We start from the raw sequence: 23808 nt of genomic DNA, 5'->3' as shown, positions 1-23808 counted from the left end.
TTGGGCTGGGCGCGGAGCACTTACATGCGATGTTGGGCTGGGCGCGGAGCACTTACATGCGATGTTGGGCTGGGCGCGGAGCACTTACATGCGTTGTTGGGATGGGCGCAGCGCATTTACATGCGTTGTTGGGCTGGGTGCAGCGCACTTACATGCGATGTTGGGCTGGGCGCGGAGCACTTACATGCGTTGTTGGGCTGGGCGCGGAGCACTTACATGCGATGTTGGGCTGGGCGCGGAGCACTTACATGCGTTGTTGGGCTGGGCGCGGAGCACTTACATGCGTTGTTGGGATGGGCGCAGCACACTTACATGCGTTGCTGGGCGCAGCACACTTACATGCGTTGTTGGGCTGGGCGCAGCGCACTTACATGCGTTGTTGGGCTGGGCGCGGAGCACTTACATGCGTTGTTGGGCTGGGCGCGGAGCACTTACATGCGTTGTTGGGCTGGGCGCAGCGCACTTACATGCGTTGTTGGGCTGGGCGCAGCGCACTTACATGCGTTGCTGGGCGCAGCGCACTTACATGTGATGTTGGGCTGGGCGCGGAGCACTTACATGCGTTGTTGGGCTGGGCGCGGAGCACTTACATGCGTTGTTGGGCTGGGCGCAGCGCACTTACATGTGTTGTTGGGCTGGGCGCGGAGCACTTACATGCGTTGTTGGGCTGGGCGCAGCACACTTACATGCGTTGTTGGGCTTGGCGCGGAGCACTTACATGCGTTGTTGGGCTGGGCGCAGCGCACTTACATGCGTTGCTGGGCGCAGCACACTTACATGCGTTGTTGGGCTGGGCGCAGCGCACTTACATGCGTTGCTGGGCGCAGCACACTTACATGCGTTGTTGGGCTGGGCGCAGCACACTTACATGCGTTGTTGGGCTGGGCGCAGCGCACTTACATGCGTTGCTGGGCGCAGCACACTTACATGCGTTGTTGGGCTGGGCGCAGCACACTTACATGCGTTGTTGGGCTGGGCGCAGCGCACTTACATGCGTTGTTGGGCTGGGCGCGGAGCACTTACATGCGTTGTTGGGCTGGGCGCAGCGCACTTACATGTGTTGCTGGGCGCAGCACACTTACATGCGTTGTTGGGCTGGGCGCAGCACACTTACATGCGTTGTTGGGCTGGGCGCGGAGCACTTACATGCGTTGTTGGGCTGGGCGCAGCACACTTACATGCGTTGTTGGGCTGGGCGCGGAGCACTTACATGCGTTGTTGGGCTGGGCGCGGAGCACTTACATGCGTTGTTGGGCTGGGCGCAGCACACTTACATGCGTTGTTGGGCTGGGCGCAGCACACTTACATGCGTTGTTGGGCTGGGCGCAGCGCACTTGCATGCGTTGTTGGGCTGGGTGCAGCGCACTTACATGCGTTGTTGGGCTGGGTGCAGAGCACTTACATGCGATGTTGGGCTGGGCGCAGCACACTTACATGCGTTGTTGGGCTGGGCACAGCGCACTTACATGCATTGTTGGGCTGGGCGCGGAGCACTTACATGCGTTGTTGGGCTGGGCGCGGAGCACTTACATGCGTTGTTGGGCTGGGCGCGGAGCACTTACATGCGTTGTTGGGCTGGGCGCGGAGCACTTACATGCGTTGTTGGGCTGGGCGCGGAGCACTTACATGCGTTGCTGGGCTGGGCGCGGAGCACTTACATGCGTTGTTGGGCTGGGCGCGGAGCACTTACATGCGTTGTTGGGCTGGGCGCAGCACACTTACATGCGTTGTTGGGCTGGGCGCGGAGCACTTACATGCGTTGTTGGGCTGGGCGCGGAGCACTTACATGCGTTGTTGGGCTGGGCGCGGAGCACTTACATGCGTTGTTGGGCTGGGCGCAGCACACTTACATGCGTTGTTGGGCTGGGCGCAGAGCAGTTACATGCGTTGTTGGGCTGGGCGCAGAGCACTTACATGCGATGTTGGGCTGGGCGCAGCGCACTTACATGCGTTGTTGGGCTGGGTGCAGAGCAGTTACATGCGATGTTGGGCTGGGCGCAGAGCACTTACATGCGATGTTGGGCTGGGCGCAGCGCACTTACATGCGTTGTTGGGCTGGGCGCAGAGCAGTTACATGCGATGTTGGGCTGGGCGCAGCGCACTTACATGCGATGTTGGGCTGGGCGCGGAGCACTTACATGCGTTGTTGGGCTGGGCGCAGCGCACTTACATGCGTTGTTGGGCTGGGCGCGGAGCACTTACATGCGATGTTGGGCTGGGCGCAGCGCACTTACATGCGATGTTGGGCTGGGCGCAGCGCACTTACATGCGATGTTGGGCTGGGCGCAGCGCACTTACATGCGTTGTTGGGCTGGGCGCAGCGCACTTACATGCGATGTTGGGCTGGGCGCAGAGCACTTACATGCGTTGTTGGGCTGGGCGCGGAGCACTTACATGCGATGTTGGGCTGGGCGCAGCGCACTTACATGCGATGTTGGGCTGGGCGCAGCGCACTTACATGCGTTGTTGGGCTGGGCGCGGAGCACTTACATGCGATGTTGGGCTGGGCGCAGCGCACTTACATGCGATGTTGGGCTGGGCGCAGCGCACTTACATGTGTTGTTGGGCTGGGCGCAGAGCAGTTACATGCGTTGTTGGGCTGGGCGCGGAGCACTTACATGCGTTGTTGGGCTGGGCGCAGCGCACTTACATGCGTTGTTGGGCTGGGCGCAGCACACTTACATGCGTTGTTGGGCTGGGCGCAGCGCACTTACATGCGTTGTTGGGCTGGGCGCAGCACACTTACATGCGTTGTTGGGCTGGGCGCAGCACACTTACATGCGTTGTTGGGATGGGCGCGGAGCACTTACATGCGATGTTGGGCTGGGCGCAGCGCACTTACATGCGTTGTTGGGCTGGGCGCAGCGCACTTACATGCGTTGTTGGGCTGGACGCAGCACACTTACATGCGTTGTTGGGCTGGGCGCGGAGCACTTACATGCGTTTTTGGGCTGGGCGCGGAGCACTTACATGCGTTGTTGGGCTGGGCGCGGAGCACTTACATGCGTTGTTGGGCTGGGCGCAGCGCACTTACATGCGTTGTTGGGCTGGGCGCAGCACACTTACATGCGTTGTTGGGCTGGGCGCAGAGCAGTTACATGCGTTGTTGGGCTGGGCGCAGAGCAGTTACATGCGTTGTTGGGCTGGACGCAGAGCACTTACATGCGATGTTGGGATGGGCGCAGCGCACTTACATGCGATGTTGGGATGGGCGCAGAGCACTTACATGCGTTGTTGGGCTGGGCGCAGCGCACTTACATGCGTTGTTGGGCTGGGCGCAGAGCAGTTACATGCGTTGTTGGGCTGGGCGCAGCGCACTTACATGCGTTGTTGGGCTGGGCGCAGAGCAGTTACATGCGTTGTTGGGCTGGACGCAGAGCACTTACATGCGATGTTGGGATGGGCGCAGCGCACTTACATGCGTTGTTGGGCTGGACGCAGCACACTTACATGCATTGTCGGGGTGGACGCAGCGCACTTACATGCGATGTTGGGCTGGACGCAGCGCACTTACATGCGATGTTGGGCTGGACGCAGCGCACTTACATGCGATGTTGGGCTGGACGCAGCACACTTACATGCGATGTTGGGCTGGGCGCAGCACACTTACATGTGATGTTGGGATGGGCGCAGAGCACTTACATGCGATGTTGGGATGGGCGCAGCACACTTACATGCGATGTTGGGATGGGCGCAGCACACTTACATGCGATGTTGGGCTGGACGCAGCACACTTACATGCGTTGTTGGGCTGGGCGCAGCACACTTACATGCGTTGTTGGGCTGGGCGCAGCACACTTTCATGCATTGTCGGGCTGGACGCAGCGCACTTACATGCGATGTTGGGATGGGCGCAGCGCACTTACATGCGATATTGGGCTGGGCGCAGCACACTTACATGCGTTGTTGGGCTGGGCGCAGAGCACTTACATGCGATGTTGGGCTGGGCACAGCACACTTACATGCGTTGTTGGGCTGGGCGCAGCGCACTTACATGCGTTGTTGGGCTGGGCACAGCGCACTTACATGCGTTGTTGGGCTGGGCGCAGCGCACTTACATGCGTTGTTGGGCTGGGTGCAGAGCACTTACATGCGTTGTTGGGCTGGGCGCAGAGCAGTTACATGCGTTGTTGGGCTGGGCACAGCACACTTACATGCGTTGTTGGGCTGGGCGCAGAGCACTTACATGCGTTGTTGGGCTGGGCACAGCACACTTACATGCGTTGTTGGGCTGGGCGCAGCGCACTTACATGCGTTGTTGGGCTGGGCGCAGCGCACTTACATGCGTTGTTGGGCTGGGCGCAGCGCACTTACATGCGTTGTTGGGCTGGGTGCAGAGCACTTACATGCGTTGTTGGGCTGGGCGCAGAGCAGTTACATGCGTTGTTGGGCTGGGCACAGCACACTTACATGCGTTGTTGGGCTGGGTGCAGCGCACTTACATGCATTGTTGGGCTGGGCGCAGCGCACTTACATGCGTTGTTGGGCTGGGCGCAGAGCAGTTACATGCGTTGTTGGGCTGGGCGCAGAGCAGTTACATGCGTTGTTGGGCTAGGCGCAGCGCACTTACATGCGTTGCTGGGCGCAGCACACTTACATGCGTTGTTGGGCTGGGCGCAGCGTGCAAAGTTAGCGGAGTTATTGTTGAGCTCCTCCTCATTATTTCTCTGCTCTGCAGGTGACTTGGGACTGAAAGAAAAAGAAAGCATTAAAAAGGTGCAATCCCTGGCAGCTGAACTAAAACACTGTGCAAATAATGTACACATTAAATTATCTTCCTACAACGAATGTAACCATGCTAACAGCAAAGATGTGTCTGCTTTTGTTTGTTGAGGCTTCTGAATGGGGAGGTGTTTGTTCTCTGTACCTATCCCATCCTACCCTTACCCTTAGAGAGGGCAAGAGGGGAGGGTTTGCTTTGCAAACTCTTGCTGATCAGTGACATCACACACAGTGACATCACACACAGTGACATCACACACTTGTCAATCAAGTCACACCGCTCACCATATTTACAAACCAACGTAAGAAAGTGATTTGATTTCGCCTCTAGGTGCCGTATTTTGCACACGTCGGTGCATCAGTGCACTAAGCAGGGACCCTCCTTTACAAAGCATTCTTTATTAGGCCGGGAGATGCTCAGAGGACATTAATAATATTGATGGTTTCGTTAATAAGACCCCCATGTGTTTGCCCTGCACAACACAAGGCAATGTCTTATAACAACGCAGCAGGGGATATGGCAGCGCTGTATAACACAAGGTATTACTGTATATAAACAGCCGGATGTACACTGTCACACGCGGCTGTGAGGATGATGGATGTCACGGACACCAGGCGTCCAGCTCTGAGTCCCTGATCACGCAGCCGGCGTGCGCTTGCAACGCTGTTATTTACATACTGCACGTGAGCAGCAGGTGTCACCTCTGTCTGTTACACACACAGGTGCTGCAGGAGCCTGACCTGCGCCCTGGCACAGGTAATAGCAGCGCTTCCGTGCCGGGTGGAGGCGTGTGTGCTTACCTCGTGTTCTCACTGGTTGGTAATTAGAGCGCTGGTTACACCAATTTCTCCATGGTGGGCGGCTTCAAAGACATAACATGTGGACAAAGCATGCTTGTAGCGTGTAAGGATTGTAGGTAGGGTTGCCAGGTGTCCGGTATTGAACTGGACTGTCCAGTATTTGGACACTCTGTCCAGTAAAAAATGAGAAGTGCTGTAATACTGGACATGTATGTGTCCGGTGTTTTCCTCCCTGGACATAGTGACCTGACGCACCTTTCACCACTGAGTCCAGTATTTTGGGAGAAGCCGGCTGGCACCCCTAATTGTAGGGAGTCTGTGTGTGTCAAGATCGGCACACCTCTGAGCACGTGACATGTGTACGTGACAAGGGTTAATACACACAGCTATCTTCAACTGAGCCACTGTTTGAGCCACCTGTGCTGAAACAGGGACATCCTAAAAAAAATCCTGACCTGTTGGTGGCCCTTTCAGGACTGGAGTTGGCCAGTCCTGATCCAGAGCACTTTGACATTCTCTTGAAGTTACGTTACCATGTTCTTGTGGCTTATTGGCACATATGTGTGTGAAACTTCACCGTAAACATGTTTTTGTGTTGGCAACACGCCCCCATACCTCCTGTGTCAGCGGCCGTGCGAGCCCTCCCCTTTCATAACTGTATTTCTCTCTCCCCTCTCTCACTCTTCCCCCTCCTCTACTGTCCCCACTCCCTCAATCCCCCTCCTTACACTCATTTCCCCCTACTCCCCTGGCCACACACATGTCCCCCAATACCCATACAACCCCTCACCCCCTTGCAATACAAAACACTAGCCCCCCAAATACAGACAGCATTACACCCCTTTCCCCCCCCAATACAATTACCACCGCCGGATTTAAAAAAGATTTCCCATCAGGCCCGATAGGCCTGCGAGTGCGGCAAAAGTATATAGGGGAGGCCAGGGTCTAATGGAAAATCCGCCACTAACCATCGCACACCCAAAAACAATTATCCCCGCCCCCCCCCCCCCCCCACAATACAATGACCACTTACCTCTGATTGCTGTCGCCAGACCCCGGCTCTCCTGCCGGAAGCTGCCGCCTCTTCCCATGCTGGACCTGTCTCTCCTGCCGGAAGCTGGGTCTGATTTCTGGGTGCACCCAGCTAGCGACGCGCACCGGCAGGAGAGAAAGGCCCGGCGTGGGGAGAGGCAGAAGATGCGGAGAGCCGGGAGCTGGAGCCCGGCAGTGGCCAGGCCCCCCACAGCCTCTGGGCCTGGGATTCTTGTCCCGGCTCTCCCCCTCTGTCAACGGCCCTGGATTCTAAGCTTGGGATACTTGTCCTGGCTCTCGTGCGCGGCGTGCTCACGTGACGACATGCATCGCTCCCCAGTTGCGCGTCAACTTTCTCTTATCTCGTGTCTCCTGCGGCCTCCCCACCTCACTACCAGGTTCCCCTTCTTGCGAGTGGGAGTGCAAGCGTTACACCCCTTATGTCGGCAGACCTGGCCTGTGGACCCGGGACACGTCCTGGATCTCCCCCTCTGTCGGCAGCCCTGGTCTCTGGGCCCGGGACACATCTTGGATCTCCCCCTCTGTCGGCGTCCCTAGCCTCTGGGCCCGGGACAGTTGGCCTGGCTCTCCCCCTCTGTTGGCAGCCCGGCCTCTGGGCCCAGGACACGTCCTGGCTCTCCCCCTCTGTTGGCGGCCCAGGTCTCTGGGCCCAGGACACGTCCTGGCTCTCCCCCTCTGTTGGCGGCCCAGGTCTCTGGGCCCGGGACAGTTGGCCTGGCTCTCCCCCTCTGTCGGCGGCCCGGAACACGTCTTGGGTATCCCCCTATGTCGGCGGCCCGGAACACGTCTTGGCTATCCCCCTATGTCGGCAGCCCGGCCTCTGCGCACGTCCTGTCTCTCCCCCTCTGTTGGCGGCCCAGGTCTCTGGGCCCGGGACAGTTGGCCTGTCTCTCCCCCTCTGTTGGCAGCCCTGAATAATGTGACTCTGATAACCTTTGTGAGGTAGAGGATACACAGACACTTCTGATGAAGTTCTGTATACTGGATTTGTAGCAAAGCTACCCAGGAAAAAGGCTTTATCGTTCCAGTGTGCTTGTTCTAACACCAGGAACTGACTGCGCTTCATAAACACAGCACGGGGCGCACACATCTCTCACAGTTTGTGTCTGTGGGATACGTTGTTTCTCTCCTTAAACAGCATGTTCTCCGATTACAAACCTGGTGTCTGAGTTTGTTTCTTTAATAATGTCACCTGCTGTTATATTGCCTGAGAGGCCCCGGGCGAGCCATGTGTGGCTTTATGTGGGGTAGCCAGGCTCTTCAATAAAAGGTCAAGCCCGGGTTTGGTTACCCCTGATCTGTGTATAAGGGTCCAAGAGAGTTAGCTCTTGGGCCCAGTAACATTGGGTATTGTATGTATTTAAAGTATTGTTTGTGTTTTCCCCTTTCCGGGCAGCAATCACACGGGGATTTCTGGTGCCGCAGTTTTAAGGGGGATTTTGCGGGGAAAGTGGTGTCAGAATGTGCGTGTCAGGTCAGGGACCAGAGTTACCGGTTCCCTGATAAATATATCCGACAATCATGCCTGATTTTCGGATACATGTATACATATTCCCCCGGCAATATCTTCCCTTAAAAACGTAACCGCGACTCACCACTAGGGTACCCTGCTTCAGCATAGCTCAGAAAGGTGAATGAGGCACAGGGATGAACAGGTATCCCTGTAGCTGAGGGAATTCCTGGGTTAAGTGGGGTACCCCAGTTAGTGCCAAGGTATCCCAGAGCCTGTATTGGGTTTGTGGGTGCCCCAACCGAATATGAGTTACCTCAAAGTATATTCTGTAATAAAGTGTACTTTATATCGTGTTTTGCGGTTACTATAAGGCTCTATGCAGCCAGCCTGGGCATATGTTCAAGGTGCCAGCTAGTCTGCATAGAATCCATAGATGAAGCAGGAGACGGGATGTTGAGAGGTGCCGGGGTGCTAAGTGGATGGGTCAGGGCGGACTACTGGATCTGGAGAACAGAGACCCCCTGTAACGTACGTGCTTGCCACGAACTGGTACCGGACCGCGGGGCCGATGTATAAACACCGACCTTAAGCCACGGAGTCAGGTCCGGAGTGCGGATTCCATAATCAGACATAGTCAGGTCAGGATTGGAGAAAGTAGGGTTAACGTTATCCAGGCAGGGGTCCAGGCAGGCGGCACAGGAGCGGTGGTCGAGGAAACAAGCCGAGGTCATCAACAGGAAATCTTGGGCGAAGGTACTTCAGCACAGGAGGCTAGAACCTTGAGAGAAGCCACTGCAGCGGAGATGCTTCAGCGAAGGTGCTGCAGTGCGTTAGGAAAAGGCCAGGAGTACACTCCACTTGGAGGAAGCAGGAACCAGAGGTGCAGACACGCCACAGGAAACGCTGGGGGAACCAGCGTAGCCGCTACGCGCGGAAAAGGCAAAGTCTGCCAGGAACAAGGAAAGCAGCGTCGGGGCTGCTATGCAAGAAGGCCTTGGGATGCCAGGGACTGGAAGCAGGATACAAGGCACCAGGAGCCCAGCAGGCCAAACACGGAGTCTGTGACAAGCACAGTTACTTGGATTGTAAAGTCTATGTCCAGCAACTTCCTGAGAGCGGGGCAGGCACTAAATAGCACAGGAGGCCAATCAGGCCAGAGCTGCACAGGAAGCAGCAGGAGGCAGGTGATTGCAGAAGCAGGGAATAGTTTGTCTGGAACCTGCAAAGCTCCGGATGGAAGGGCTCCAGCCAAACCCAGGAGCGGATTCCTGACATTACCCCCTTTGGGGGGGACCTTCTGGTCTGCTGGACGCAGTGGCGCCTGCCCAGCGGGAGGCAATGGGCTGACTAAGGAAAAGATGGCGATCGTAGGTGCTTTTCCTATTGGCCAGAACATATGTCCCGCCCATGGGGAGTCCCCCTATGTCGGCAGCCCGGCCTCTGGGCCCTGGACATGTCCTGTCTCTCCCCCTCTGTGGGATACGTTGTTTCTCTCGTTAAACAGCATGTTCTCCGATTACAAACCTGGTGTTTGAGTTTGTTTCTTTAATAATGTCACCTGCTGTTATATTGCCCGAGAGGCCCCGGGGGAACCGGGCGGCTAATCCCGGGCTTACTTAGCAGCATTAACTCCGCGTTTCCAGAACCGGGAGACGAGTTGCTGGGCTGGAGTTAGAAGTACCATGTGTGGCTGAAATAACATCCGCAAATTGAAGGAATTATTTACCCTCCTATCAAATTCCGGGTGATTTTTTCATTTAAAGGGGGTGTTTTAACTCATGTAGTGCTATAGCCCAGCGGTGCGTAACTCCAGTCCGCAAGCCTCCCCAACAGGTCAGGTTTACAGGATATCCCTGCTCCAGCACAGGTGGCTCAATCAGAGGATCCCTCTTCGACTGAGCCTCTGATTGAGCCACCTGTGCTGAAGCTGGAATAACCTGAAAACCGGACCTGTTCGGGGGGCTTGAGGACTGGGGTTGAGCATCCCTGCTATAAATGATATCCTGAAATGCGTTGCAGATCCTTCACACTTAAGGGGTTAATTAACCCCTGCTGCATCCATTTCCACACATTTAGCCACACGAAAGACGATGACACTATTGTCCCCAAAGCAATAAGGCACTCAGTAGTTAAAAATCATGCATCGTGCAAGAGTAGACTTGTGGTTAAGGCACCTTTTTGAAGTGGGAGACCACAGTCAGGATGATGAGAAAGTAACCGTCTCCCTGTGCCCCTCAGATACCACCCCTTCCCCCCACACACCTTCTCGGGTGCCCTGCTGCTCTCACCTGTCTGTGCCTGGCGGGCGCTTCTTCCAGGTCTCAGGGGGGGAGACGTGTGTCCGCTCGTTGTCATCGTGCATCTGAAGTCTAATGGGACGCCGCAGACCCCAGGATATGCTCAGAAGCCCCTCCACCACCAGCTCTCCCCCCTCCTGAGAGAAGAGAACCACATGCGGTAAAAGGGGAGACAGACAGCACGCAATCACAAGAAAGGGGCCCCCTGCTCCCGCCATTAATATTCCCAAACACCGAGCAATTACCCAGCTCCTGCATGCAACCTCTCCCCTTAACGCCCCCCTCCCCCCAAATACAGGGGGAGCCCAGATCATGTTATGATCAATATGTTGCACAGTATGGCTGCCGCGGTCAGACTCGCGCAACACACAATAGGAAGCTGCACCATCATCGGCAGATGGCAATAGTAATCCTGCGGCCAACTGGGCAAAAATGCTAAATATTTCCGGTGCCGAGGTGCTACCCCAACGGATAACTTCTTAGTGACCCCCCTCTGTTCAGGTAAATCTTACAGAATAAAATATTGTTGGGCTAGCTGCTTTATTTGCCATTTATTTGGGGTTGCTGTCCTGGGAGTTGAGCTCACACCCGGAGAGAAAAAGCCACCCAGCAAGGGCAGGACAGAGAACGGTGGCAATCACGGGCGCAGGAGACCAGGGCAGAGACACACAGTGCAGGTCTCCTCTGGGACAGAGATACACAGTGCAGGTCTCCTCTGGGACAGAGATACACAGTGCAGGTCTCCTCTGGGACAGAGATACACAGTGCAGGTCTCCTCTGGGACAGAGATACACAGTGCAGGTCTCCTCTGGGACAGAGATACACAGTGCAGGTCTCCTCTGGGACAGAGATACACAGGGCAGGTCTCCTCTGGGACAGAGATACACAGGGCAGGTCTCCTCTGGTACAGAGATACACAGTGCAGGTCTCCTCTGGGACAGAGATACACAGTGCAGGTCTCCTCTAATACAGAGATACACAGTGCAGGTCTCCTCTGGGACAGAGATACACAGGGCAGGTCTCCTCTGGGACAGAGGTACACAGTGCAGGTCTCCTCTGGGACAGAGATACACAGTGCAGGTCTCCTTTGGGACAGAGACACACAGTGCAGGTCTCCTCTGGGACAGAGATACACAGGGCAGGTCTCCTCTGGGACAGAGACACACAGTGCAGGTCTCCTCTGGGACAGAGATACACAGGGCAGGTCTCCTCTGGGACAGAGGTACACAGTGCAGGTCTCCTCTGGGACAGAGAAACACAGTGCAGGTCTCCTCTGGGACAGAGATACACAGTGCAGGTCTCCTCTAATACAGAGATACACAGTGCAGGTCTCCTCTGGGACAGAGATACACAGCGCAGGTCTCCTCTGGGACAGAGATACACAGTGCAGGTCTCCTCTGGGACAGAGATACACAGCGCAGGTCTCCTCTAATACAGAGATACAGAGTGCAGGTCTCCTCTGGGACAGAGATACACAGTGCAGGTCTCCTCTGGGACAGAGATACACAGTGCAGGTCTCCTCTAGGACAGAGATATACAGTGCAGGTCTCCTCTGGCACAGAGATACGCAGTGCAGGTCTCCTCTGGGACAGAGATACAAAGTGCAGGTCTCCTCTGGGACAGAGATACAAAGTGCAGGTCTCCTCTGGGACAGAGATACGCAGTGCAGGTCTCCTCTGGGACAGAGATACACAGTGCAGGTCTCCTCTGGGACAGAGATACACAGTGCAGGTCTCCTCTGGGACAGAGATACACAGCGCAGGTCTCCTCTAATACAGAGATACAGAGTGCAGGTCTCCTCTGGGACAGAGATACACAGTGCAGGTCTCCTCTGGGACAGAGATACACAGTGCAGGTCTCCTCTAGGACAGAGATATACAGTGCAGGTCTCCTCTGGCACAGAGATACAAAGTGCAGGTCTCCTCTGGGACAGAGATACAAAGTGCAGGTCTCCTCTGGGACAGAGATACGCAGTGCAGGTCTCCTCTGGGACAGAGATACGCAGTGCAGGTCTCCTCTGGGACAGAGATACACAGTGCAGGTCTCCTCTGGGACAGAGATACACAGTGCAGGTCTCCTCTGGGACAGAGATACACAGTGCAGGTTGTCAAGAGAGAGGGGATTTGGCCCGGGATTAAAGGGGTTACACCCCATTGGGCCACCCTCTTCTCTCACCTGGGAAGCAAGGGGTTAACAGGACTGGGGTCCAGTAATGTGTTTTTGCCTTACTTCAGCCATCCAACTGTTTATTCCCCTGTATAAATGTATTGTTTCTGGGCCAGTGTCTGCACCACACACACACTGGGGCTTAAGGGGTTAATGAGCTGCAGTTTAGGAAAATACATTAGGATGCGTGGTGTCTTTTCAGAAATATCTGGGCTTCAAAAGGCTTGATTGAAGTTGGGTGTGAAAAGTACATAGGGGGTTTGGTCTATGTTAACACATCTGGCTGGTAGACAGCTAGGACCCAGGCTGGGGCATTGGGTGTGAAATATAGCACCGGTGACAAATGTTCACTACACAGGAGTCCCTGCTTCAAAGGATTTCTTGATGGGGGCCAGGGGTGTGGTTACCCAAGGAGATATCAGAATGAGTGACCTTATTAAATATAAGAATATTATGAGATGTCCTCGGCTGAACATGCTAAGAGTTACATATGTGTAACCGGGGGACCGAGCCGCAAATAATGATTACAGACACATGATGTTTAGCCGGAACTAAGAGCCAGATATTAATATCTCTCTTAATTTTAGTACTACACGGTAATATTTAGTCTTATTGGGAGCGTCATGCGTGTCGGAATGTATTAATATGTTTCGCGTGCCAGCAAGTACTACTGAACTGAAGTTATGAAGTTATTTAGATAGGAAAAGCAGTTTTTAAACGTCCTCAAACGTACACAGCGCAGGTCTCTGGGACAGAGGTACACAGGGCAGGTCTCCTCTAATACAGAGATACACAGTGCAGGTCTCCTCTGGGACAGAGATACACAGTGCAGGTCTCCTCTGGGACAGAGATACACAGTGCAGGTCTCCTCTGGGACAGAGATACACAGTGCAGGTCTCCTCTGGGACAGAGATACACAGTGCAGGTCTCCTCTAGAACAGAGATACAAACTGCAGGTCTCCTGTAGAACAGAGATAAAGTGCAGGTCTTTGGGACGTTCCCAGGTCCGGAACCGACCTGAACGTTTATCCATAAATTGTAATTTATTTGGCATAAATTCGCATACACACAGTGAAACTGGCAAAAGGTGACACGGTGTGCTCATTTGCATGTAATTTCCCAGAATCCCTTGCTGCAGTGGGAGCACTGTATGCTGGGGATAATGGTTGAAAGGCAGGACTAAGACATGTGAATGTTCTCACAAGTGATAGGTTTTTTGTTGCCTTTTTCACCCACCATAACTTAAACTGTGTCTGTCTCTCTCCTTTATTATATATTTCTATTACAATACAATCTGTTTATTCTCCAGAGTGCTGGGGACATGACCTATGTTGCCTTATAGATTTGGGAGGGTTAAGGGTCCCTCCCATTGCTCCCATGCACCGGTCATTATATAACTCTATATTTTACTTAGTAGTGCTGCCTGTAACACCGTGCTTTTTTTTATGTAATAAGTTACGGTGGGTCGCACGTCTCTGCCAGGTCTGCAGCCCTGCCCTTCCCCATTATCTCTTAGCATACAATGCCTCCACTGCAGCCAGGGATTCTGGGTAGTTACATACCTTTTGCTTTTTACTCATTGTAACGCGGACCCCTATAAGCGTACGCGTGCCGCATTACACAGCTTCAGCACAGACTGGGTTACAGAAGTGCAGAGCCAGTAACTCTAACCCATGATGGATGAAAAGTGACAACATCCCTGGACCATAGTGTACAGCATGTGTAACAGAGAGGCTGCTTGTTGTGTTGTTTGGATGCCTACACACGTGTGCCTAATGAGGCTACCATGAAGTCTGTACATCCAATACTGTCAGGTTTCCCGCACACTCCACATGTTAAGCTGCGAAGATCGCTCTGCGAAGGGTGGAGGGCTAGTCCTCATCCTGCACTGTGCTCATAACGAACCCCGACCCCACGGTTCCAAACAGCACTGGGGTTCAGGGGTCACAGAGATAAGGAACGTGATAACCCTCACACGTCTGATCCGCCACTTTGAGGGAAGTCTGGCTCTACGTCTAGAACAATCACACCCATCCCGGCATCACAGGGTGACGGAAAGATGGGAGCGGGAGGTTATCGATGCCTGGTGGGACCTGGTGACATCTCGGCTCTTACAATGCTCTCACCACAACTTTCTTTTTGCAATGAATGTGCTCGATTGTTTCATTGTCTTAGACTTGGGCACTTCCCAACACCCTATGAATGCTGAGGCGGTCACGTACACACTGAGAAGACTGCCTGGGGCTTTATATATGCACGTGTGTCAGTGACTCAGGAAAGGCTCCGACCCTAGTAACCAACTCTCGTCATTCATAAGGACCATTGTGCATTGCTAAAGCATTTATAGTTTGTGATATCATTCCATAATAGCACAAATGGGATTCTTTGCCTGGACCCCCACAATGCCCCCCCCCCTGCATTGAGTAGATTGGTGGAATAAGCAGGACAATAATTTGGAAGCTGTGTTGCTTTTATTTAACCCTTTTCATGCCATGGGACAGGAGTGGGCAACTCTAGTCCTCAAGAGGAGGATTTTGTACACAACAGCTCGGACCATGCAAGTGGGTGAGATTGGACAGGGGGCGCAGATCAATATTGTGACGTGTTCCGTGGAGTTTATGGAAAGCATGAATCAATAAATCAATCATTTCAGAAATGGAGCATCCTGGGGAAAAAACAATCCAATAACAAACACCGACCCATACTGCAGATACTGCTTCTGTATCTCAGAAATCCCTTATAACCCAGCGAGCGGCTCCGCTCCAGCGTTATTATTACTATGTGGGCCTCCCTTCCGTTACTATGGTTACCGGCGGACCCGCCATGTAGGCCTCTATTTATAGCACGCTATGCCAGCATGGTATCCCAGGAGGCATTGCGCGCCTCGGACATGCATTGAAGCCCGGTTACCCTGGGTGGCGTTCTGCTATACACAGAAATATACACATGGCGGTTATGTGCTGCCGGGGCCGGGGCCGGGGCCGGGGCCGGGGCCGGGGCCGGGGCCGGGGCCGGTGCCCGTGCCCGTGCCCATACAGTCTCGCAGCATTCAGCGGGAGTTACATATCCTCCGCCCCAGATCAGCAGAGGCAGGGCGCGGCCTGAGTAGGAGTGGGGACAGGCCGAGTAGGAGTGGGGACAGCCCGAGTAGGAGTGTGGACAGCCGGAGTAGGAGTGGGGACAGGCTGAGTAGGAGTGGGGACAGGCTGAGTAGGAGTGGGGACAGGCTGAGTAGGAGTGGGGACAGGCTGAGGAGGAGTGGGGACAGGCTGAGGAGGAGTGGTGACAGCCTGAGTAGGAGTGAGGACGGCCTGAGTAGTAGTGGGGACGGCCTGGGTACAGGCTGAGTAGGAGTGGGGACAGGCTGAGTAGGAGTGGGGACGGCCTGAGTGGGGACGGCCTGAGTAGGAGTGGGGACGGCCTGAGTAGGAGAGGGGACAGGCTGAGTAGGAGTGGGGACAGGCTGAGTAGGAGTGGGGACAGGCTGAGTAGGAGTGGTGACAGCCTGGGTAGGAGTGGGGACAGGCTGAGTAGGAGTGGGGACAGCTTGACTAGGAGTGGGGACAGCTGGCCGCGGTGTGATGAGGTGTCTGGGACACGTGTCCTCGCGCACATGGACACCCCGCTGTTAGGAACGCACGGACTCCGGCCGGAAAAGCCAATCTTATCCCCAGCCAGTGGGATGCTGGGAACGCTCCCCCCCCCCCCCCTGTCACCTCCCTCACATCCCCCCCCACTCCCCCTGTCACCTTCCTCACATCCCTCCCCCCCTCTCACGTTCACAGCTGCTGCTATATTGGGAAACACAGCTCCGTGTGGCTGCCGGCGGCTATAAAAGGGACCGCACAAAGCAGCTCAACAGAAGCATCCTGAGAGCGGCTGGCACAGCACCTTATATATACTCCCCATAGCACCTTATATATACTCCCTATAGAGAGCTGGCACAGCACCTTATATATATACTCCCCATAGAGAGCTGGCACAGCACCTTATATATACTCCCCATAGAGAGCTGGCACAGCACCTTATATATACTCCCTATAGAGAGCTGGCATAGCACCTTATATATACTCCCTATAGAGAGCTGGCACAGCACCTTATATATACTCCCTATAGAGAGCTGGCACAGCACCTTATATATACTCCCTATAGAGAGCTGGCACAGCACCTTAATATATACTCCCCATAGAGAGCTGACACAGCACCTTATATATACTCCCCATAGAGAGCTGGCACAGCACCTTATATACTCCCCATAGAGGTTTTGGTGAGGTACATTGGGGGTACATTACTCCCCATAGAGAGCTGGACACCGCAGCTAAGGCTCCTGTACACCTCGCCTCTCTCAGCACGGCACAAGGTAAGGCTTCTCCCTTTCGTGTATCAGGCGCACACCTTTGTGTATTCCTGTGACCTATATTTTAAATGCTTTGATACGTTTTATTGGATTGACCTGAGGTCTCTTTTTATTATTATTATTACCGTTGCATGCGAGCCTCCTATTAAAAGGGCTCCCAAGTGAATGCTGACATTTGTAACGAGAGACGGGAAAAATGAGGCCAGTTTTTCTGTATTGGAAAAAGGTTTGGGAAAGGGAATAGGAGCTCCCTCGCCTCCCAAATCAGTTTCATCAAACAGGACTCCAGTAGCCGTGCCATGTGGCAAACACAGAGCTGTGTGGGGCCGTAGCCATCCGCTTGGTATTTGGTGTATGGCAGGCACCACTGGAGGGGTGTTATATCTGTAGCATACAGGGGCTAAGGGAAGGACCCCTCCTGATCTGTGAAACAAATACTCAAAGGGAGGCACATGGCTACTTGTTTATTGTTTGGCACGGTGACTAGTTATCTTCATGTGAAATGCTCAAATTTCAGGCCCACTAACGAGTCTCTCTCCTTCTCCCCAGCAATGAGATCCCAGCAACTGATTGCAGCAGCTCACCTGCCCCCCATCAGTGAGGATGTAGAGGCAAAGTCACTGTGTGAGGGACCTGGCACCGACGTGGGGGCTTCTAATGGCCTGGAGGAGTATGTGAGGTCCATCCGCATGCTGGCCCAGCCTAGCTCACTGACAACGGACCTCATGCAGCAAGTGCAGGCCAGGAACCAGCGCCGGACTCGTCTCAGACTCAGATCGGTGCTGAGGGGCTGTGAGGGCAGAGTGCTGGCCCCAGCACAGGATGCTCCCTGCCACACCCTCACGGCCCTGACGGGTAGCGCTGACCCACTGGCCTGGCTATACAGACAGAGTGGGAAGGAGAACCAAGACGGTCAGGAGACATCTACAGCTTGTGGCCTCCCTGTGCCCCAGACTTTGCATCCTGCTAATCTCCAGATCCTACGCAGCACAGCAGAGACATGCAAGAGGCCGTCCGGCCACAGAGACCCGAGCAGTGAGTTACAGAGGCAGCAAGAAAGGAGGAGCAGGACTCAGCGCCTGCTGCAGCGGAGAGGCCGCACCGCTACCTACAGTAACTGCGAAGTGATAAGCAGGTTTCACCAGCCGCAGCTCCCTGTCATTCATGAGTTATGATCTAGACTGGAACCCCCCCCCCCCCCCCCCAGGACATTTTCATTATTGACCCTGATATTTTCTCCACCTTGGAGAGCGCCACATGGGCCCTGCGTGTGTGTACTTTGCAGGCCTGGAACTAATAAATAGGCTTTTTATACATGAGCAGTGGAGCGGTGTTCCTGTGTTGTTGTTGCTTGATGAATACACAGCAGGTTAGTGGCTCCACATTGCACAGCTTCATTGCAGAGCATTGCATCGGTGGAGGTGGGAGTGCACTGTGGCCACATATCCTCAGTGACCCGACCAGTTCTGCAGCTGTATCGTCCATAGAAGCAGTTATTAACCCAATGCATTGCAGGCCCCTCTGGCGGTGAAAGGGTTAATTATAAGGGGCCATTTACAGTAGTTCACCTGCCCATATGTACCATAGTCCGGTGGTTCTCAAACTCCGCTGGCCACACCAGATGTCAAACTCCGCTAGCCACACCAGATGTCAAACTCCGCTGGCCACACCAGATGTCATGCTTTTGTACACAGGTGAATGCACCTCGCTTGAATATGAATATTATTAGGATAATAGTCCGGTTTAGGCCCCAAACGTGTGTGTGTGTGTGTGTGTGTGTGTTAATCCAAAAAGAATTTCTGTATTAGGCATGTAGTACAAAAAAAGCCTCACAAACCGATGTTTCGGTCCTGGAACGGGACCTTTCTCAAGGGGGTTCCGGGTCCGAAACATCGTTTTTTTAGGCTTTTTTTGTACTCCATGCCTAATACAGAACTTTTTGGGGGGATTACTGGATCTGAGTGCTGTCTTTCCTTACCGGACGCAAGAATGGAAGAGGTGGGGAGAAGATAGGGATGGCACTCTCGCTTCAGCTTAGTAAACGTAAGTATATTAATAACAAAGGTGCGAAAGGGGGAGATAGGGTACGTATGGAGATTTGGGGAAAGGAACACCCTTTTGAAAGCACTCGTATATAGTGATATGATAAATTTAAAATCATTTTAAAATCAGCAAGAATGGTAATCTTGTTTGCATTATTTGTTTGGGTTTAGCACCTGCATTATATGTGACTATTTTGAGTGCCGGCTATGCACTTTCTTTATATTGTACTAGCTGGTATACCCGGCGTTGCCCGGGCGTGGAAGGGCAGGGGCATGGAGTGGAAGGGCGGGGGGAGGGGCGTGGAAGGGCGGGAGGGCAGGGGGGCAAAGGGGCAGGGAGGGGCGGGGGGCAAAGGGGCAGGGAGGCAATGGGGCAGGGGGGGCAAAGGGCGGGGGGGGCAAAGGGCGGGTCGGGGGCAAAGGGCAGAGAGGGGCGTGGGCAAAGGGCAGGGAGGGGGAAAAGGCGGGGGGGGGGCTAAGGACAGGGAGGGGCAAGAGGGGGCAGGGAGGGAGGGGGGCAAGAGGGCAGGGAGGGCAGGGTGGAAAAGGGCAGGGGGAGGGAGGGCAGGGGAGGAAGGGCAGGGGGCAAAGGGCAGGGGAGGGAGGGCAGGGGGGGCAAAGGGCAGGGGGGCAAAGGGCAGGGGGAGGGAGGGCAGGGGGGCAAAGGGCAGGTGGAGGGGGGGCAAAGGGCAGGGGGAGGGAGGGCAGGGGGGCAAAGGGCAGGGGGAGCAAAGGGCAGGGAGGGGCGGAGGGGCTAAGGACAGGGAGGGGCAAGAGGGCAGGGGGGCAAAGGGCAGGGGGAGGGAGGGTAGGGGTCAAAGGGCAGGGGGAGGGAGGGTAGGGGTCAAAGGGCAGGGGGAGGGAGGGCAGGGGGCAAAGGGCATTGGGAGGGCAGGGGGCAAAGGGCATTGGGAGGGAGGGCAGGGGGAAGGAGGGCAGGGGGGGCAAAGGGGAAGGAGGGCAGGGGGGGCAAAGGGGAAGGGGGGCAAAGGGCAGGGGGAGGGAGGGCAGGGGAGCAGGGGGGGGCAAAGGGCAGGGGGAGTCAGGGACGCGTTAAATAAGCCATTCCCCTGCGTGTACTCACCTTGCACACGGCCGCGCTCCTCTTCCCCCGGATACCGGCCGCCCTGCTCCGGCTCCTCCGCGGAGAGGCTGAGACGCTCCGGTGAGGAGGTGCTGGGCCTTTTGCGGGGAGAGGCGGAGACAGCCGGAGGAGCGGTGGAGACAGCCGGAGGAGAGGCGGGGTGAGGGGAGGGGGGTGAGGGAGAGCGCCGGGTGAGGGGAGAGCCGCGTGCTCTGTGTGTGTGGGGGGGGGAGGGGGTGAGGGAGAGCGCCGGGTGAGGGAGAGCGCCGGGTGAGGGGAGAGCCGCGTGCTCTGTGTGTGTGTGTGGGGGGGGGGGGAGGGGAGGGTGAGGGAGAGCGCCGGGTGAGGGGAGAGGAAAGGGGGGAGGAAAAAGCACGGGAAAGGAGGAGGTGAATGTGATGGGGGGGGGGGGGAAGAGGAGAGAGAGGTGTGTGTGTGTGTGTGTTGGCCCGTCACTGCGCCTCAGGCCAATGAGAGGTGCGGGGGCGGGCGGCCCAAGGGACCAATGAGATTTCCCCTAGGGACACAGGCCATGCAGACAAACATACAGTGCTTTCACAAATATATAGTAGATGTAGATGTAGCCAGGTCCCCCTCTGTGTGTCGGCACCCCCCCCCCCCTCCCGGTACTCACCTCCGCGGCGGTTGGGTAAGGGCGGCCGGTCGCGGGTGAGGTGCGGGCGCGTGTCTTGGGAATGCCGGGCGGTAGAGGAGCGGCGAGCGCGTCGCCAGGGGAGCCCCCATCTTAGATTGTGCGCGTGCATGCGCAGTGTAATGGAGCGACAGGAGGCACTGAGGCAGGTCGCGCATGCGCAGTTAGAAATCCGCGAGGCACTAGCCAACCAGGGAAGGCTCTTGGAAGGGACTACAAGTCTCAGGAGCGCCCCACATGACGCCAGGGACCAATAGGGTGTGAGGATCCTCCTTGGCAGAGAATAGGAAGCTGTCAAAGAGCCCACGCTAGATCAGTCGGTGCCAGGAGAGACTAGAGGAAGGAGGTGAGGGTGCAGGGGTCAGTGACCCACTGCATTAGGCCAGCAGCCCCCTAGGCCCTCCACAATCTCCTAAAATATGAGCCCCCCTAAGGGAACTCACAATGCAGCACAAGAGAAGCGGACAGCGCACTAAGATACAGTGCACGGGATTGTACTGAAAATGTCCCATGACAGGACTACACATTGCAAAACTACATATCAATATTACAATAATAAAACTTACAACAGGTTTAAAAATGGGTGCGAGTGGTGACCGGGAGATCTGGAAATGCAACCGGAGAAGATGTAGCCGGTCCGGACCCGTAGTCAGGGCCGCCGACAGGGAGGGGCAGCCGGGACTCCTGCCCTGGGCCCGGCCTCCCTGCAACTCTCTCTTTGTGTGCAGGCAAGACGGGCCCTCCCCTTTCCTGGCTGCCGCCCCCCTCCCTTCCCTCCTGCAGGACTGAAGGGCCCTCCCCTTAGCACCGCCTATCTGTCCCACCCTTAGGCTGCGGCCATAATGCGCGCAACCGCACACGCTACAGCGCGTTCGGCACGAACAAAAACATTATATCAAGCAGTCTGGCCATACTGCGCGCGTGGAAGCGAATGTGCTGCAGGATGTGGAGCAGACAAATCCATTAGATTTTTCGTGCGACGGCCGCGTCACGTGACAAGTTTGAACCAATGAGGGCAACCCTAGTTTGTTCAGCCTGGTGACGTCACAGCCACGCCTCTCCACGCGCCCGGCAATGGAGGACACAATGCTCAGGCGACAGGTGCGCACGCACTATGTCCGAAGCCTTAGGCCGCGCTTATAGCAACGGCGACGTGACCGATAACGTCACCCGTCGCCACTGGCGAAAGTTATAATTCAGTTTTAAGCGACGTCGCTGGCAACAAGGCCAGTGACGTCACGAAGGGGGCGGGCAGCTCTCTCTGATTGGTTTAGAGACATGTGGCGACTGTCTCAAACATCTAATTTACCCGGCTTCGAAATTTTTGGTCGCTCAGTCGCCATCGCACTTACTATAAGTGCTTGCAACGGAGTCAATGTATTTGTTTTGGAGTGACGTCGCCGTTGCCAGGCACTATAAGTGCAGCCTTAGGCTCCGCGGGCCTGCAGGGCTCTCCTGTGCACTGGCCATGCGGCTTCAACAGGCACATCCAAGGGCCCCAGGTAAGCCTACATGGCCCGGGCCCCCTAAGGCTAAGGGCTGGGACCCGCTGCGCCCGTTGGCGCGGGCGGCGGCGTGAGCTCAACTTACCATTCCGGTTTGAACTCACGATCGGGTCCCAGTCCCTCCTCACTTGTAACTTGCGACATACTGTGACGCGGCAGCCAGCAGGAGACACGAGAGAATGGTGTTCTCTTGCGGCAACGCGTCACATGGTACGCGAAGGGGCCAATCATAGACTGGCTCCCTTCAACGAATGGCAAGTGCTGTGAGCCCTGCTTTGTTTTGGTCCCCGCCCCCCCTCCGTCATGGCCGCGCCCCCTCACGTCATGGCCGCGCCCCCCCCGACCCGTTTGGCCACGCCCCACCCACTCCGAGAAAAGTATCCTATAGACCGCAGATCGCGGTACAGCGAGTTGCACGCGCCGCCGGCAAGCAAGCCAGCCGTGCGGACGCGTGCAACGGGACCTTAGCCTTAGGCCCCAGTGCCTCTGCTGCACGCACGCCCGCGAGGCTGGCGGAGCGTGCAGCCGATTCCCCGGTCTGCAGTGAGCTGCAGGAAGAGAGACCGGGGGGGGGGGCGTGGTGGGGGAGTGACGGGGTGCGGCCATGACGTCACCCGGCAGGTTTGCCCTCATTGGCTGAACCGCCTGGGGGCGTGGCCTAGCGCTCCGTCGCGAGTCCTGCTCTCAATTCTATTGAGAGCAGGAGAAACTCTCGCCACAGCGCTGCGGCCCCCCCTCGCAGCGGGCCCGGCGCCATTGAGGGGAGGGCTCTCGTCCCTGCAGCGTCCGCTGCAGCGTCCGCCACAGCGGGCGCTGCAGTAGCATGCGGGGACTCAGCCTTATACCACCCTCCCAGGCCCCTTACCCCCCCAAAGTGTGTGTGTGTAGGGGGGCTTATATTGTGCGTGCAGGTAGCGGGGCTTTTATTGTGTGCGGTTGTGTAGGGGGGCTTATAGTGTGTGTGTGTATGTGTGTATATATATATATATATATATATATATATATATATGTTATGGTGGGTAAAAAAAGTGACAAAAACCCTCCACAGTAAAGCATATAGCAAATGTAAATATTACTGTATACTCATTTGCATGTATTAGACAGGTCTGCAACCCTGTCTTTCACCATTATAGCCCAACACACAGCACTTCCACTGCAGCAAGGGATTCTGGGAAATGACATGCCACCTTTTGTCTCAAGCTCACATTACATGAGCAACCCTTAAGCCAATGCAGCTGCTCAGTGCGGAGTATCCGGCATCACGACCATCCAAAGACTCTCTTCTGTGATACAACACAGGTAACCCCTCCTTACCCGGCTCATGCTTGACCAGGTGAGCATCAGCGTCCGCGCGGCTCAGCGCTGCTCCACGTTCTATGGACGCAGCCTTACAGTGACATCTCCCAGAGGGCGGGGGCACACCTGTTACATATATACTCCCTTTCAGTGGGCCTACCACTAAAGGGGCACATACCCGACATATTGAAAATAATAAAGGGAACTCCATACATTTACATTACTTACACAATGAACATTTAACATGGTGAGACTCCCCACCTTCTTCCCTGTTGGTATGTGGGATCCTCCTGAGGTCTACGGCCTTAGGCCCCCACCCCCCAATATTTATAGGCCATGGTGACATCCCTTGTCACCATAGTTACATGAGAGGTGTACTG

The 23808-nt window shown here is 55.5% G+C and overlaps 1 protein-coding gene across 2 annotated transcripts in view; it reads right to left on the bottom strand.

Annotated features, from left to right (window-relative positions):
• Window positions 1-23808, bottom strand: part of RASSF4 (Ras association domain family member 4) — a 102002-nt gene that overhangs the window by 54061 nt on the left and 24133 nt on the right. For both annotated transcript variants that reach the window (XM_075610274.1, XM_075610273.1), the window contains 2 exons: window positions 10318-10463; window positions 4598-4689 (listed from right to left, as the gene is read on the bottom strand). In XM_075610274.1, the coding sequence (XP_075466389.1) occupies window positions 4598-4689; window positions 10318-10463 (238 nt within the window). The remainder of the gene's footprint in view (window positions 1-4597; window positions 4690-10317; window positions 10464-23808) is intronic.

This window comes from Ascaphus truei, chromosome 8 (assembly GCF_040206685.1).
Source record: "Ascaphus truei isolate aAscTru1 chromosome 8, aAscTru1.hap1, whole genome shotgun sequence".
NCBI classification, from domain to species: domain Eukaryota; kingdom Metazoa; phylum Chordata; class Amphibia; order Anura; family Ascaphidae; genus Ascaphus; species Ascaphus truei.
The sequence above is the reverse complement of the archived record's forward strand: the minus strand, read 5'-3'. Positions and strand labels throughout refer to the sequence as shown.